Raw genomic sequence first — 16,522 nt, forward strand, 5'->3', positions numbered from 1 at the left:
AGGAAGGGATGCTTCGCTCGCTCCTCTCGATTGCTGGACCCTGATGCTAGGAGGCGTCACAAACTCGAGATTTGGGCCTGCTTCAGGCGCGGGCGCGAGGATAGCAGCCCAGAGCCAGATAGAAGGGGCCCATTTATAAATAATAAAAGCCTAGCTCGAAAATCTGAGGCCCGTGAAAGCTAGGGGCCCTGTGCGGGGGCACAGGTTGCACCCCCTTGGGCTCGAGCCTGTACTACACCCAAGGGGATATTCCAAAGTAACATACGATTGAGTTGACTTGGCATGATTTGGTGCGAAGAATGAAAGCTCCGGGGCCCACCCGGTGACCTTCTCGCTGTTGGAATAGCTGCCCTTGAACTGAACTCAGTCGCGCCCGCAAACCCCGCGTGCTACGGCCCACCTAGGTCCGCATGTCAGCGTCGGCTGGGCAGGCGCGCGTGCCGGGGTCTGTCGCTCGCCTGAGACGAGTAGGCACAAGCGCCGGCCTGTTTCACTCACGCGGTACACCTGGGTGTTGCAACGGAAGGCCAACCGGCCAGGAGGGCTGGAAACTCAGCAGTGGCGGAGCTAGAAATTTTGTGAAGCCGGGGCAAGTTTAAGCCTAAGGGCAACTCTACCAGAGTGGGCAGTACGAGATATGGAGTGCGTTTCAGATGAATATGAAGGTTATGGCGGTTGTGCGCAAATACAAAGTCAATATAATGTGGCATTCATACTTTTCTTACATTTAGATCCCACTTGTTGTGGGCGGAAGTGGCCGAGCTCAATTTCCCTCCCACGCAAGTGGTTGTGGATGGAGGCTACTACCTATCAACGCCCCAAGCCTCCAAATGTGTATGCTCACGGGCTGGAAATGGAGCACGCTCTATAAATTAAGTAATCTAAGGGCCGGATGAAGATTTTGCTAGAGTTTGTTTTTGGCCAAAATACATATTAGCTATTACTATGCTGATTCGGACCATATGGCAAATCTCCTAAAGTTGCTCTAATTTTCTATTTTTTAAAATCAAAATAACAACAAACTATCGAACCACAAACTCACATTAATAATGGAATGAAATTATAAACACAGTCATAAAAATATAATTTCAAAGTGGTCTTATAGTATATAATATATCAGTATTCAAATTCATATACTAGGCTTGTCTATATTAATCAAGAACCTCCTAGTCATTGAAATCTAATGATTTAAATTTTGAAGTTAACATTCAACTTATCAAATTCCTAAATCAAGGACTAGAGTCATGAAGACGTGATTCATTCACAATGGCCAATACCCCACATCCTAACCTCAAAAATTTAAGCCCTAAATCTACCTTTCTTCAAATCAGGTAGCAAACTTACCTAGTCATGAAGGAGAGGGCGGGTAATCCTGGATGCAAGCGATTCCCTGCGGATGAATTCGCTCCACCCTCCGCCGGCCGCGCGCCCGGCCATCCTACGCCTGCCGCGTTCGTCTCCGTGAGAAACAAACAACCTGTGACTGCTCGTGTTCTTTCTCAAGTTTTTTCTCGAGGGGTGATAAATAACTTTATTCATCATCTAAAACCACAGTGCATGGGATCAGTGGCGGAGCTAGAAATTTTGTGAAGCTTGGGCAAGTTTAAGCCTTAGGGCAACTCGACCAGAGTCGGCCTATGAGATATGGAGTGCATTTCATATGAATATGAAGGTTATGGCGGTTGTGCTCAAATACAAAGTCAATATAATGCGGCCTTCATATTTTTCTTACATTTGCATCCCACTTGTTGTGGGCGGAACTGGCCGAGCTCAATTTCCCTCCCACGCAAGTGGTTGTGGATGGAGGCTACTACCTATCAACGCTCCAAGCCTCCAAATGTGGAGGCTCACGAGCTGGAAATGGAGCATGCTCTATAAATTAAGTAATCTAAGGGCCGGATGAAGATTTTGCTAGAGTATGTTTTTGGCCAAAATACATATTAGCTATTACTATGTTGATTCGGACCATATGGCAAATCTCCTAAAGTTGCTCTAAGTTTCTATTTTTTAAAATCAAAATAACAACAAACTATCGAACCACAAACTCACATTAATAATGGAATGAAATTATAAACACAGTCATAGAAATATAATTTCAACGTGGTCTTATAGTATATAATATATCAGTATTCAAATTCATATACTAGGCTTGTCTATATTAATCAAGAACCTCCTAGTCATTGAAATCTAATGATTTAAATTTTTTAAGTTAACATTCAACTTATCAAATTCCTAAATCAAGGACTAGAGTCATGAAGACGTGATTCATACACAATGGCCAATACCCCACATCCTAACCTAAAAAATTTAAGCCCTAATTCTACCTTTATTCAAATCAGGTAGCAAACTTACCTAATCATGAAGGAGAGGGAGGGTAATCCTGGATGCAAGCGATTCCCTGCGGATGAATCCGCTCCACCCTCCGCCGGCCGCGCACCCGGCCAGCCTACGCCTGCCGCGTTCGTCTCCGTGAGAAACAAACAACCTATGACTGCTCGTGTTCTTTCTCAAGCTTTTCCTCGAGGGGTGATAAATAACTTTATTCATCATCTAAAACCACAGTGCGTGGGATACATGAAGCGTCATGGGGTTGTAGAAGCCACATATGGCGCCCCTGAGCTAACCTAACAGAGAATTTTGCTAAACTATGAGCATCGGTATTGCATAAACGACCTTCATAAGTGATTCTACAATTGAAACTTTCTTTCTCAAGTAGTACTTGTTTTCTTAGAACACTGGGCTTTGACTAGACATCTCATAGGCCTAGTTAATTAGCCCATTACCCAAATATTATCTGGAAGCTTGGTAGGCTTAGTCAATTAGCTAATTACGGAAGGAAGCCCAGCATAGCCTTCCCGGGTGAACCGCAATGCATCGGAGGATTTGCCCCACGGTATATCGCGTACATACGTTATCCCGTAATCTCGCGAGCCCGGGCAACTGCCCAGGGTGGCCAGGCGCTGGCTCCGCCCCTGTGTGGGATACATGAAGCGTCATGGGGTTGTAGAAGCCACATATGGCGCCCCTGAGCTAACCTAACAGAGAATTTTGCTAAACTATGAGCATCAGTATTGGATAAACGACCTTCATAAGTGATTCTAGAATTGAAACTTTCTTTCTCAAGTAGTACTTGTTTTTTTAGAACACAGGGCTTTGACTAGACATCTCATAGGCCCAGTTAATTAGCCCATGACCCAAATATTATCTGGAAGCTTGGTAGGCTTAGTCAATTAGCTAATTACGGAAGGAAGCCCAGCATAGCCTGCCCGGGTGAACCGCAATGCATCGGAGGATTTGCCCCACGGTATATCACGTACGTACGTTATACCATAATCTAGCGAGACCGGGCAACTGCCCAAGGTGGCCGGGCGCTGGCTCCGCCCCTGAAACTCAGCAATGAAATTTCACCTGATTTGTAATAGGAGAATAGGAGTGAAGATATCGGGGACAAACCTCATCTTATTTGTAGAACTGATAACTGAATAATGAAAAAGAGAACAAAGCTACTCTGATTTGTAACATAAGAAGAACAATGAAAATACTGAACAAACTAAAGACTATGTTACATGCATGATCATAATTGATATCCCCAAACTGCAAATTGAACTTTTCATAGATGATTTTTTTTCCACCAGATGGCCCACTAGAGAATAAAATTGACAGACACAGAACTGCCAATTGTACAAAATATAAAACTAAGATCCATGGAAATACAAGTGTCAGGTATATAGCTGCAATTGGACACAGAATAAAACTAAAATCCACCAAAATCTATACCTACTAATAAAGCAAGGTGTGTTTCTCCAATTTTTTCATCCGTTCACCGTCGAAAAGTTTTTCTTTCTATCCGAGGTGGTACTAAATTTTTGTGCGTCTATCCGCTAGAAAAGAAAAAAGATTAGTACAGAATTCCGTCATTGGGCCACGCGTGCTGCGGCCCAACAAGGCCAGCCAATTTATTAATGCCCACATAGTTAGGAAGGCCTTATTTGTCGCATGGAGCGAAGAATAAGTTGAAGTTTTGCACAGGTCGCCTATGACTGGGCCGGCCCGTTTCCCCTTTTTCGTTATTCTATTTCTATTTTTCTTTTTTGTTCCTTTTTATTTATCTTTTATATTTTATCCTTTTTTCCTTATTTTTAATTATTCTTTATGAAGTAAAAATTTAAAAAATATTCAGAATTTCAATTTTTATGCAAATATTCAAATAATGGTTAGAATTCCAAATTTTGCTTCTGTATTGAAAAATGTTTGAAACTTTTAAAATTTCCCGTTTCAAAATTTTCTCAATATTCAAAAAATGCCCCTTTTTAAAAATTATTTTGTCTTTTCCAAATTTTTTTGAAGATTATTTTATAAAAATTACATTTTATAAAATGTTCCTTATTGTAAAAAATTCTTGTTTTAGTGAATTGTTCAAAACTCAAAAAGAAATTGCGTCTAAAACATTTCGTATTTTTTTGAATGTTCCCTTAAACAAATTTCAAAAAATCAAAAAAAATGTTTTTGTAAAATTTAATTTTTTTTGAAATATTGTTTGTGAATCTAAAAAACTATTCATGTTTCTAATTTTGTTCGTGATTTTCTTAAGATATTGGAATTTGCAAAAACAATGTTCGCATTTTTAATTGTCCGGGGTTTAAAAATTGTTAATGTGTTTCTAAGAATATTCACCAATTCGAATTTTTTTAATGTTCAAAAAATCAAAAAAAATCTGATGTGACACTATAGTATTTTTTTAAATAGTTGCGCTGGCCATTAGTTAGCGGTGCACATTCGTTCTTTGCTGGTTGACTATAAATGAAAGAAACTGTGGACACGTGTCAATAAATTATGTTATTTGGCTTTAGTTTGAGCAAAATTATGGATACCTGATCTCTAAAATAATCGAAGAGAATAAACCCTAAAAAAGAAGGGACATTCATGCCTGATTATACTCATGAAACGGGATTTATGTGCTGCAATTAATAATCCATCCGGTTACGCCGTCGTAACATAGAGTGGTCGAGGCTACCATGTCCCGAAGATCGTTGTGCAGCCAACAAATGAGTAGGCAGGCACAAGCCCGAGCAAGGTAGTCAGAGTCGGGATTCGGAGTCGAATCGAATTTTCTTAGACAGAATCGAGTCATAGTATCGAGTCGTTGAATCGAGGATTCTACTAGATTTACTCAAATAAGATATTTTGTATACACGTTGGAAATTTACATGAGTTCTATAGAGTTTTAACACTAAATATAGAGTAAAAACCATACACATTCAATGCTAGCTGTATTCCACTTCTTTTTATACCTAACCTACTATCTAGCTTGTATGTATGGAACACATATGAGAGGGAAATATATGGAACGTTTAAATCTTCAACGCACGAAATTTACTTAGGAGTTTGTTAGAGTTCGTGAATAGCCGATCACTTGTATAGCTAACCCGTAGTACTGAACCTTGAAGAGTCTTGCGCACCTTCTCCTATCAATCTTGACGCATCCTCCTTCCCATGTCAATTCCATCAGTGATAAGCCAGATTCTTAGTTTCAATCTAGCGTTGGCATGTGAATAAGGGTTTGGATGATGTCATACTATTCTGTTACAACTAAACAAAATTCTTAGATATATTAGTAGAATCGTACATAGTCCATAGTTTAGTCGGGATTCTACAGTTTTGTAAAGGATTCTATGATTTGGATCATGACTCAACATGGATTCTACCTGATCCAGATTCATAGTGGGACTTGGATCGACATGCTTCCGTAGGGTCGTGAAGTCGTAGGATTCTAGGAGTCGAATCGGGATTCTAACTACCTTGAGCCCGAGATGAAGGCGAATCCGGAGGAAAAAGGCATGAGTTGGGTGCTCGCCACCATACCAACCAACCCTATCACTATAGGTTTTGCGTGTCAAACATGTCCAGCGAGAAGACCATAACTTCTTGCTCTGTCGCCTATCATTGTGGAGACCCCTTTTTTGGATGACACATCAATTATTTTCCCTGTTGCTTCTTGCAAAAAAATATCCCTTCCGTTGCAACGCACGGGCATATGTGCTAGTATAATTAAAAGATACAGAGCAGCCAATTGGACACAGAGATTCACGTAGTTTTGGACCAACGAGACCATGGGGGAGCGCTAACAAACTACTAAAAAACTATTGAACTTATGACCCCAGCAATGATGACCGAATGAACCTCTTAAAAGGGCATGGAGAACAGCTACCATCTCTGTATCGTCTGCAACGTTGGTCTTGCTTGTAACAATGATAATGTACAACCTCGAGTTCTTTTATCAAAAGAAAATTCTTCTATCCTTGCTTAAACAAGAAGTGAAGATCAGATGAAGTGTCATACTCGGTCCTAGTGAAGCACTGTCTGCCCAACTGGTGTCCCACCAGCAAGTGCTTGGGGATGTCCAGACGAGAAGCTACCTTATTATTACGTATTTTCTGGATGATCACAGTTTACACGAACAAAAAGTCTGTTTTCGGATTAAACTCGAGAATAATCTAAGTGCTCAGTATAGCTAAAATCCTCCGTCTAGAAAAGGTTACCAATGATGTTCCAAATCCCCCATCTCGAAAACAATCCTAATTGATGTGGTGGTCGCAATCATGTTTGTTCATAAGGATTATGCATGCTGCAAATGCCATCTCTACACACAAAAAACTGAGATTACTTATTTACATTATTGAGTCGCCAATCACACTACAGGGAAAATGTTTATAGGTGAGCTCAAATTAGTGACGACCGCGGTCAGCAACCCGTCACAACTATTTTGGAGAAGTTTCAGTGACGGGTAAAATATTCTGCCCGCCTTAGCTACATGATCTGCAGTGGCGGGCGGAAGTCGTCACCCGCCACTCATAGATTCTTCTAGGTTGGAGTCGTGGGCAAGTGCCAGGCGCAAATAGTCATCCGCCATAGGTGCTTAGCCTAGCAGTGGAAGGTGGTTTTAGTCACCCGCCACAAGATGTCCTTCCGCATGGGGCAAAGTTGGCACAACATTATGGCGGGTACTATTATGCGACCGCCACTGGTAGGACAAACAATAGTGACAAGTATTTGTTTCCTCCCACTGCAGGCATTCCCCCATGAGAAAACCGTCGAAAACACTTAGTAGTGGCGGGTCCTATGCGACCCCCGCCACTGATGGGATCGCACAAGTGGGGAGAGCTGGTACAGTAGCATCTCCCCCTCTCCCATTTCTTCTTCCTCTCCAAGGTCCTCTCCTTCTCCCTCCTACTCTTCTCCCACCATTTGTCATCCTAGAAACACTCTCACGTCCTGTTCCTATGTGATACATCCGCTGTTAGTGTCACTGATGCGACTGGACGAATGGCCACATGGAGTCTCAATCCATGAACCTCTAAAGCTCGGAGGGTAATTAAGTTGGATGTGGTGAACCTTCTTTGGCTTTGGGAACAACATGCAACAATATTTGTTGGCGGACCGTATGTGAAAATTTTACTTCCTGTACATCCTTGATTTTCTATGTTTGTATACTATGTATGTTAGACTACACAATATATATTATTTATTTTACCAAAATTAATGGGTATTCGAGTGAATACCCATGAATTAGGATGGACCCACCCCTGATGTGGAAGTAGGTGGCTTATTGGAGTCTCTCTATGTGATCATTGTCCTTGCTGCTGGTAGAACTCCTCGTCTGTTTAAATTTGTAGGAGCTCATCTTGAAGATCATACATGTTCAAGCCATCCATCTCTGCATCGCAGTTTAATATATACAACACTTAGATTTTATGAAGCCTATTTTCTCGAGATAAGGAGGAAACTAAGGGAGAGAGAGACATATGTACCAATAGTCTTAACTAAACTACCAACAGTTGAAATTGCGTTAGTAATGTCAGCAAGGCAAATAGACCATTGTCTTCGTCTGTGAGTGCAGCGAGGACAAGACTAGGATGGGGAGGCATGGAGAAGAAACATGCAGCATACATAACCACTGGAGCAGCAAGTCTGGATCAATACCGCTCAATGTATCTAACTAAATGTCAGTTATTTGGAACATGCTGCTCTCTTTTGATTGGAGTTAAATGTGTTCTAGAAACGTGTGCGGCTTTGCAAGCGGAGAACACTCCATATTATTTTAAAATATGTCGCAGAAGATGTATGGGAAGCAAGAATAACCCGTGAAGTAGAACAACACATGAAGCCTAATCAGTTTGCCACATGTTTTGTAGAGCCTAATATGTCTCCACCTTTTAAAAAAAACTCTAAACTCTAATGTACTCATGGCATGAAGAGGAAGAAGATAATTATCGGCGGACATCCAACCAGGAATTGGTCATCTAGTCGTCATCACCAAATGTTCGCCCACTTCCTTTTTTATACTCGAAATATTCAAAATAATCAAAGATAAATTCCATCAATAACTCAAAGATAAATATTCCAATGCAACAATAATTCAAATAAAAACATTGCAATCCATACATAAATATGAAATAAAATAGTTCAAATTTGAATTCAATTTATTCGGACATGTTTCTAATTGTCATAAGAATCACCGACAAATCCTCAGTCAGATCATTCTATAGCTATGCATGAGTTCCTCGATTTTGATCCTGGTGATGCATTTCAAGAAATTGCTCAAACATCGTCGGATTCTGCTTTGAAGCTGCATAGGATAACCCATCAATTGATAATTAATCCAAATCATGGCGAACTGCCTCTCCGATCCTCCACAATCATGTTGCATAATCATGCAGCCGGGCACTTCTCTAGATCAGAGAACTCATGGTGGCCAATGGCATCCTTCTTCAACTTGAAGTAAATGTCATAGGACCTGAAACCTTGCATGATGCCCAAGAACAATGGTCGCTGCATCCGGAATCCACGCTAGAAATAGGGTTCGAATAGCGCACCGAAGGCAAAGTAGTCCTCCCAGAGAGCAACATGCCCATGTGTCTGCCGCCTATTCAACACTCAATGTCCCACCGTTGAACCCTTGAGGTTTAGAATATGCCCCTTCTAGAGAGCAACGCTCCATTTCCTCAAGAATCATCGTCATCAAGTTCCTCATCCAAAGTAGAAGAATCCATAAACTCAGCTCACAAGTACTCGTCTTCCTAATCCATCATGTTTGCTTCAAAGAAGAAAAAAGAGAAAGTCAAGAAATTTCACTACGGCATTCGACCCACCAGTTGTTGTTTTCGGTGTCCGCCATGGATGGCGTCAATAGGCCAGAGCATAACTGGGCTGTGGCCAGATCCGTTTAGTGCGACACCGGTGTAGACCTAAGCGGGTAGGCGCGTCGTGGAGCCGCGGAGGTCCGACAAGGCTTAGTCAGCATTTGAGGGGGTACGGGGGCGATATCGGTATTCAAAAGCGAATGAGGAGAGCAAGATTGGTGAAACACAAAGGTTTCAAGTCGTGTTTTGGGTTGGGTCTGAGGTGTCGAAGTCTGACACGCCGGACGTCCATACTGGTCCACCCCATTTGATTATCTGTGTTGGATGGATAAAAGTGTCATGACGGCCCAGTCTGGGCATTTGCAGGATTTTTGGTGATTTACATTGGAGATGACATAAACTAAGCAAAAAAGGGAAGTAGGGGTGGGGTCATTGTTACCCTTTGCATAGAGGAGCGAGCCTGACATGGGTAGAAGTGAGATGGTCGTTCGGAAGATCTGGTACAAAGAGGACAAGAGGGAGATGGAGGAGGATAACGATACATCATGTTCATTGTCATTGGCATTGGGGGGAGGAAAATGGTGGAACAAGACAGAGTTGTCTCAGCACAGTCCACTGGGATGGGGATGGCACCGTTGTGGCTGATGTAACCGTAGCACAACACGAGAGGGATGAGAGAGAGGGGGGACCCAAAAATAAGACGGGCGAGCAACGCTAGCCTGCATTAGATTAACCCCTGATGAAATAAAGAATGATGCGAAATAAAAATCGTCAATGTAATATAACCACAACTGCCATGCATATAACAAACAGCTGATCAGACTAAGGAATAACCTAGTGGTGGAAAGGGGCTGATGCCTTCCCACCCACCCAAGTTCAAGACATGGTCGTTGCAATTTAAGGTTGTTGCACCAATTATAGTGTAATAAGGGCCTTCCTTACAGTCTTTTTGTCAAGAAAAAAAAACAGTTGATCTGGCACATTACTACTGGGCCCGCTCCTGATGTGGAAGTAGATGGTATTTAGTCCTCCTTGCGGCCTTGTTGTTGCCTTGTTGTTGTCAGTACAACTCCTCGTATGTATAAATCTGCAGGAGCTCATCCTTGAGACCATATCATTCAAGCCATCCATCTGCGTCATGTGGTACTGTATATGTTCACGAAATTTTGTGGACGCCTACTGGCTCAAGATTAGGAAAGAATCAAAATGAGAGTGAAATATATCTAGAAATAGTCTTCACTAATCTACCAAGAGCTGAAGTTGCTTTACTACTGTCAATGAGGAGAAGATACCACTACCATGCGCGTGCAAGAAGGATAGAACTGGGAGGCATCCAGAAGAAATCATGCAGTATACACCACCACTCGAGCAAGAACGCCTTCATATCCTGCTCGTAGTCGTCAGCTGGAAGTTAGTTATGTGGAATTGGTTGCTCTGACTCGAAGTACTTCTGTAGCTCTTTATCTTACAAAATAAAGAGTGCGTGTTGTGACCCAATAATGCTACTACTCTGTCTTAGCATCTCTAACCCAGGTGGAAATAATTTCGTTGCTTTCACAACTAAGGGAGAAGAAGAACCTGCACGACACTGCCAAGCGTGTTTTTTGTGTGGATTAAATAGGGGTAGAAAACAAGACATGCATTTAACGGATTGATAAGAAAACGTAGTATTGAACACAATTACGGATGCTTTTTCTGTGTAGTACTATAGTTGATTGTTTGCCAAACTGAAGATTTTGAATTCCTCACAATATTGTTTGCTAGGACTGTGTAAACCCAAAAGGGGTACACGTACTACTCTCTTACTTTGGTATAGTAGGCTCATCTTAAAATACGGTAGATCCAAATCAAAAAAGAAATAAGGGAGATTCATGAATACAAATTGGCTCACGAACGACGACGCCCCCAAGGCCCCAACTCACATGGACATCGCTCCTACTAGCCGGACACAAACCAGCGTCCTCCAGAGCAAGAGTTGCAGAAGGTGGCGCGCTTCTACACCGCTGGAATTGGCATATGGTATTGAGCTTGGCCTTGGGCCTTTTCCTTTTAGCTGTGTATGCCTTGTGGTAGCCTGTTGGGTCAGCACTAAAAAAATGCGCTAAAAAAAGCTCTAAAAACATTCTGATGGGTCGCCGGTGTCGGAAGGGGTGGGGACCCAACCTATGAATGGAGTTCATTATATTATTAGTGTTTTCTTTAGATTGGTTTAGGGTCTTGGTAGTCGTTTTTTTCTTTGGAGATAACATCGTCTACAATAAGTAATCTTCGTCTCTTCGTTCGACGGCGAGATCTCCTTCCTGACGTCAATGGTGGTGTTGAAAGATTAAATTTGTCTAGGTATGGTCTTTCATCAGATCGCTTTTGATTTTTTTGTCATGGTTGCCATGAGGATGATTGTCCTCGCAATATCTGTCCCGGGTGCTACGTTCTCGATAATGGTGATTCGTACTCTCGGCTCCCAACGACGTCGACCTGGGTGTTCGGTTTTTTGTCCCCAGAATACTGATGTTGGTGCTCTTGCCAATGTTGGTTGAATATTTTAATGGTTCCGTGCGTGCATCGCAGCCTTGGCATTGCGGCTCAAATCAAAACTATGGGAAAACCCTCGTTGGTATTTACAGGTTTGTGATTTGATACATTTGTTATTCTCCTGGGGCTACCTTCAGAAAAGTACAAGATCGTGTCATGGAAGAAGAAAGAATTTGAAGATCTCCAAGATTTTCTTGTTTCTTTTAGAATTTATTTTGTAATCGCTGTAGTCAACTCATGTATCTCTACCATGTATAAGTCACATTGTGTAGTCAACTTGTTTATTATACATTTTAAGTCATAGAATTTTCTTGGCTATCGGTTTCACCATACCAAAAGTTCAGTTCATCCTTCACCAGCACGAGCTTAATTTGGCTTATAAGATGACATCCACAATTTGGCTTGATTTGATATATGACCTCCAACGACCAATGTTTGATCTAGTACTACTAATACTTGATCTCCTGATGCCCCATCATCACCCTCACACGGTCGAGTTGAGAGGCTGAGTCACACCGTGCCTACTGGTCATCGTGACCGCCAAAATTTACATAAAGTATGTCTCTTATTCTCTTTCCACTTTCCATGGATAACAACATTATTTTTAATGACTTTGCATATAAGAAAGTTATTTTTTAGATAATATTTATGAATTACTTGGCAATATTACCATTTTACTGCATTTACTTGTTTATTTGTAAAATTTTATAAAGATTTTTAGGGGTATATTAAAGGGCCCGTGGTCTAGTGTCGCCCCAGGCCCCCGAAATCTTAGGGCCGGGCCTGAGCTTGGGTGAGATGAGATAGCAGAACTAGAGGATGGACTACGTTGGTTGTGGCATTTGGGCCTGCCTTTAAGATTTTGAAAAAACATCATATGCATATAGATGTATTCTACATTTGTGTATAGATGCATATACATGTTTTCTATATATATGTATGTATTCTATATATGTTTAAATTTTCATTTGGAGATAAATTTTCTTCAAGAATCATTTGGAGACACTTTAACATGTGAGTTGCACAAAAATGACAAATTTTGTGGATTTGAAATAGTAAAAATTTGAATATGTCCAAAAGGAAATTTACACTTGTGTCACAAATACATCTATACACATGTGGAGTTTCTTGTAGAATTCTCTACAGTAAGAAAAAAATAAATCAAAATTTTTCACCGGATCCGAGGTTCCAAAACGTATTACCAATCAGACTCTCCCTAAAAGGGAAAGTAATTGGCGGTCATACACACGGTTCATAGTGGCCTATAGCATGGAAAATGGGAAAAGAAGCATGTTATTGGAGAATAAATAATTTATATATGTGTATCTAAGCAGGGATGATTCTAAGGGGGCGAGCCAACCCCCCCCCCCCCCCCCCTCTCCTGTTGGGCTGCTGTGTGCTAAAAGGCCCATTAGCTATTAGTCCAAATAAAATATAATCTATACCTAAAAATAAAGTTATTAGTGCTTCTGGCGGTACGTCACATAAATTTCCCTTAAAGTTGCAAAATATTATCCACCAATGGCACCTGTAAGTGACAAAAAAATGTTTCACGCAGGGAAACCCCCACCCGCCGCCTGAACCAGCCCACGCAGTAGTGATATCTTATACTACACTCCACGTGCTGGGAGAAGATGCAGCGCGCCTGTGCAGGAGGCCTGTTTCAAAATTTTGGTTTTTATTTTCCTTTTCAGTTTTTGTTTTTTCTACTTCAAAAAAGTTCCAACAATTACAAAAAAATAATTTTAATAAAATGTTCAGTAAATCATAAAATGTTTGTCGATTCAAAAAATGTTCATAATTTTTCAAAAGTATTTGAAATTTTTTAAAAAATTGTTTGGGAAATCAAACAATATTCATGATTTTTTTTAAAGTTCGTCTATTAGAAAATGTTAGTAAAATTGAACAAAATGTTCGCCAAAATGTTATCTGTGATGCAGCAACATGTCATCATGGCCATTAAAGATTATGGTTTTTTTTTTCTCGCGTGGCAATGTACAGACCCTTTTGCTATTCCAATCAAAATAGATAAAGCAGACAGCTTAGGGCCTAATCCAATCGTGCAAGCAGAAACCGCTGTGGCCTGCGGGTCATTATCTAACCACACCGGTTCATACAGCTAAAACATCCGCAATGCCTAAAAAAGCTAACACGACATCAAGTAGATTGATTGATAGTTTGTAGAGAAAAAGGCAGATCGACCGATCTCTCACCGATCTATCTTCTGTCTTCGGCTCATCTACCCGGAGGGTGCGGATGTTGCATTGCGACTCCTATCCTCCGCGCAGCTGGCAAGACGGCGATTTCCCCAAATATATGATCCTACACACACTTTCGGTTAGTTTTGGTTTCTAGCTCCATCTTGCAATACGTAATTTGTTTTGATGTGATCTCTTAAAACTATACACTACTAAAAAAAGGCCTACTAATGGCGCACCTATTTTAGCTACTAATGGCGTACTATAGGTGCGCCATTAGTACCACGCCACTAGTATATTTTAGTAATGGCGCACCACAGGTGCGTCATTAGTATCTGCTATACTAATGGCGCACCACATTGAAGTGCGCCATTAGTAACATTTTTTTATTTTTTTTCGTTTTTTTCTTAATCTCAGGTCACTATTTCACATATGAGATATCCAACACATATATATACAACAAGCATCCATATAACAATCATATCCAACATACAAGTTTCATCATATATACATACATAGCCAACACATAGTTTCATCGTTACATATTACAAAAGTTTCACATTGTTCATCCAACACCGTTATCCATCAATTCACAAAAGTTTCACATTGATACAAAATAAAAACACAAATGGAAAAGAAGCACTCCATCCATGCAAGCTTCCGTGAATTAAATCAAATCTGTAAAATGATAAACAAGAAGTTAGAAGAAGAAGAAGAGAAGAAGAAGAAGAAGACTAGAAGAATACTAGAAGAAGAACACTAGAAGAATACTAGAAGAAGAATAAGAAGAAGAATAAGAAGAATAAGAAGAAGACTATAAGCTTATTATGTAAACTTGATCATTTTGTGCTAACATAAGTAATTTTGGAGCTAACCTATAGGAGACTAAGCATATAAGCTCTAAGTTAGCATATTAGAGCCAACTTAGGTAAAATGAAGCTAACCTATGTCATTTTGCAAAAGAAGAAGAATAAGAAGAAGACTATAAGCTTATTATGTAAACTTGATCATTTTGTGCTAACATAAGTAATTTTGAAGCTAACCTATAGGAACTAAGCATATAAGCTCTAAGTTAGCATATTAGAGCCAACTTAGGTAAAATGAAGCTAACCTATGTCATTTTGGAAGAATAAGAAGAAGACTATAAGCTTATTATGTAAACTTGATCATTTTGTGCTAACATAAGTAATTTTGGAGCTAACCTATAGGAAACTAAGCATATAAGCTCTAAGTTAGCATATTAGAGCTAACTTAGGTAAAATGAAGCTAACCTATGTCATTTTGGAAAAAAGAAGAAGAATAAGAAGAAGACTATAAGCTTATTATGTAAACTTGATCATTTTGTGCTAACATAAGTTATTTTGGAGCTAACCTATAGGAAACTAAGCATATTAGAGATAACATATGTAACTAAGTATATATATATATATATATATATATATATATATATATATATATCATTTTGGAGATCTGACATACCTGACATAGTTCAATTCTCATTGTTCTTCTCCTTATCCTTCCTCAACCTGATGCGCCAAGAGCGGCGAGGCGGTGGAGGCAGCTGTGGGATGTAGTCTTCTACCACAATTGGCGTGGTCATGTCGCCCAGCTGTGGGATCGCCGGCGCCACCACCAGTGCGTGGTCATTGTCAGGCACCACCACCATCGCGAGGCCACCTTCAGGCAGGATGGGAACGACCATCGCTAGGTCATCCTCAGCCACCACCATCTCTTGCCCATGGTCAGCCACCACCATCTCTTGCCCATGGTCAGCCACCACCATCTCTTGCCCATGATCAGCCACCGCCATCTCTTGCCCTTGGTCAACCACCACCAGCGCTAGGTCATCCTCAGCCTGATGCCCATCGTCATCCTGCAGCTCCTCATCCCCACTCTGCTCCTCTTCTCCCCCACTCCAGTCTGGATCATCCTTCTTGTTGTCAGAATCGCTGCTGCTTTCGCTAAAGCCAGAATTGATGTTGCTTTTGCTACAGCCATAATCGCTGCTGCTTTGGTTGTAGCCAGTGTCGCTGCTTCTGCTCCCATTGGCTGTCCAAATGCAACAATGACCGTTAACAATCAATGTGAGACAAAGCCAAATGTAAAGGAATAAGAAGAGGCAGAACACACTGACATCTTCGTCAGTGTAGCGCATGCGACACATAGTCGCGTTGAAAACCTTCACGATGAGCATTGTGGCGTCATCGTCGTACCTGAAGAGAAGAAAGTACCCGGTCTGCAGGTCGTAGGCACTGTAGAACTTCTCCCAGCCACGGCACATGTACATGTGGCCCTCCTCGATCACCAAGTCCACGTCCCACAGCCTGCGAACCCCGCTGCCGGCCTGTCGGAGCTTCACATTATCTGGCGGATCTTCACCCAGCATCTTCATAAAAGTGTCAGGCAACCTCTGCAATTTGGGACAAGGAGTGACATAGCAAACAACAGAGTTATCATAATGAGATGGGTCAAGGGAAGATCTCTCGTTTTATATACCTGCCTTGTGGCTGATACTAAAGAAGAAAGTATGATACTGAAGAACTTGAAAGCATCCAACTCGTACTCCGGTGAGGCAGAGCAGCGGTGGCTGCTTCCCCCCATGCTTATCCAATCTTGCATGCATTTAAAGTTATTCAATCAGATGCCATATTA

At 41.2% G+C, this 16,522-nt stretch overlaps 1 protein-coding gene across 1 annotated transcript; it reads right to left on the bottom strand.

The window, feature by feature from the left end:
• Positions 1-15,359: 15,359 nt before the first annotated feature.
• LOC147958500 (uncharacterized) lies at positions 15,360-16,262 on the bottom strand. The gene is made up of 2 exons (XM_087536146.1): positions 16,001-16,262; positions 15,360-15,919 (listed from the first exon to the last, which is right to left on the bottom strand). Exons 1-2 carry the CDS (start codon positions 16,260-16,262, stop codon positions 15,360-15,362), a joined length of 822 nt encoding a protein of 273 aa, XP_087392272.1.
• Between the last annotated feature and the right edge of the window lie 260 nt (positions 16,263-16,522).

Source organism: Triticum urartu, chromosome 7A, assembly GCF_056163025.1.
Source record: "Triticum urartu cultivar PI428250 chromosome 7A, HENAU_Tu73, whole genome shotgun sequence".
NCBI lineage: Eukaryota > Viridiplantae > Streptophyta > Magnoliopsida > Poales > Poaceae > Triticum > Triticum urartu.

Bases quoted from the DNA above. Each gene is read 5' to 3' on its own strand.
- LOC147958500 (XM_087536146.1), bottom strand. From the start codon at position 16,262: ATGAAGATGCTGGGTGAAGATCCGCCAGATAATGTGAAGCTCCGACAG. The intron at 15,920-16,000 runs GTGTGTTCTGCC...GCATTTGGACAG, and splicing joins CTACACTGACGAAGATGTCA to CCAATGGGAGCAGAAGCAGC.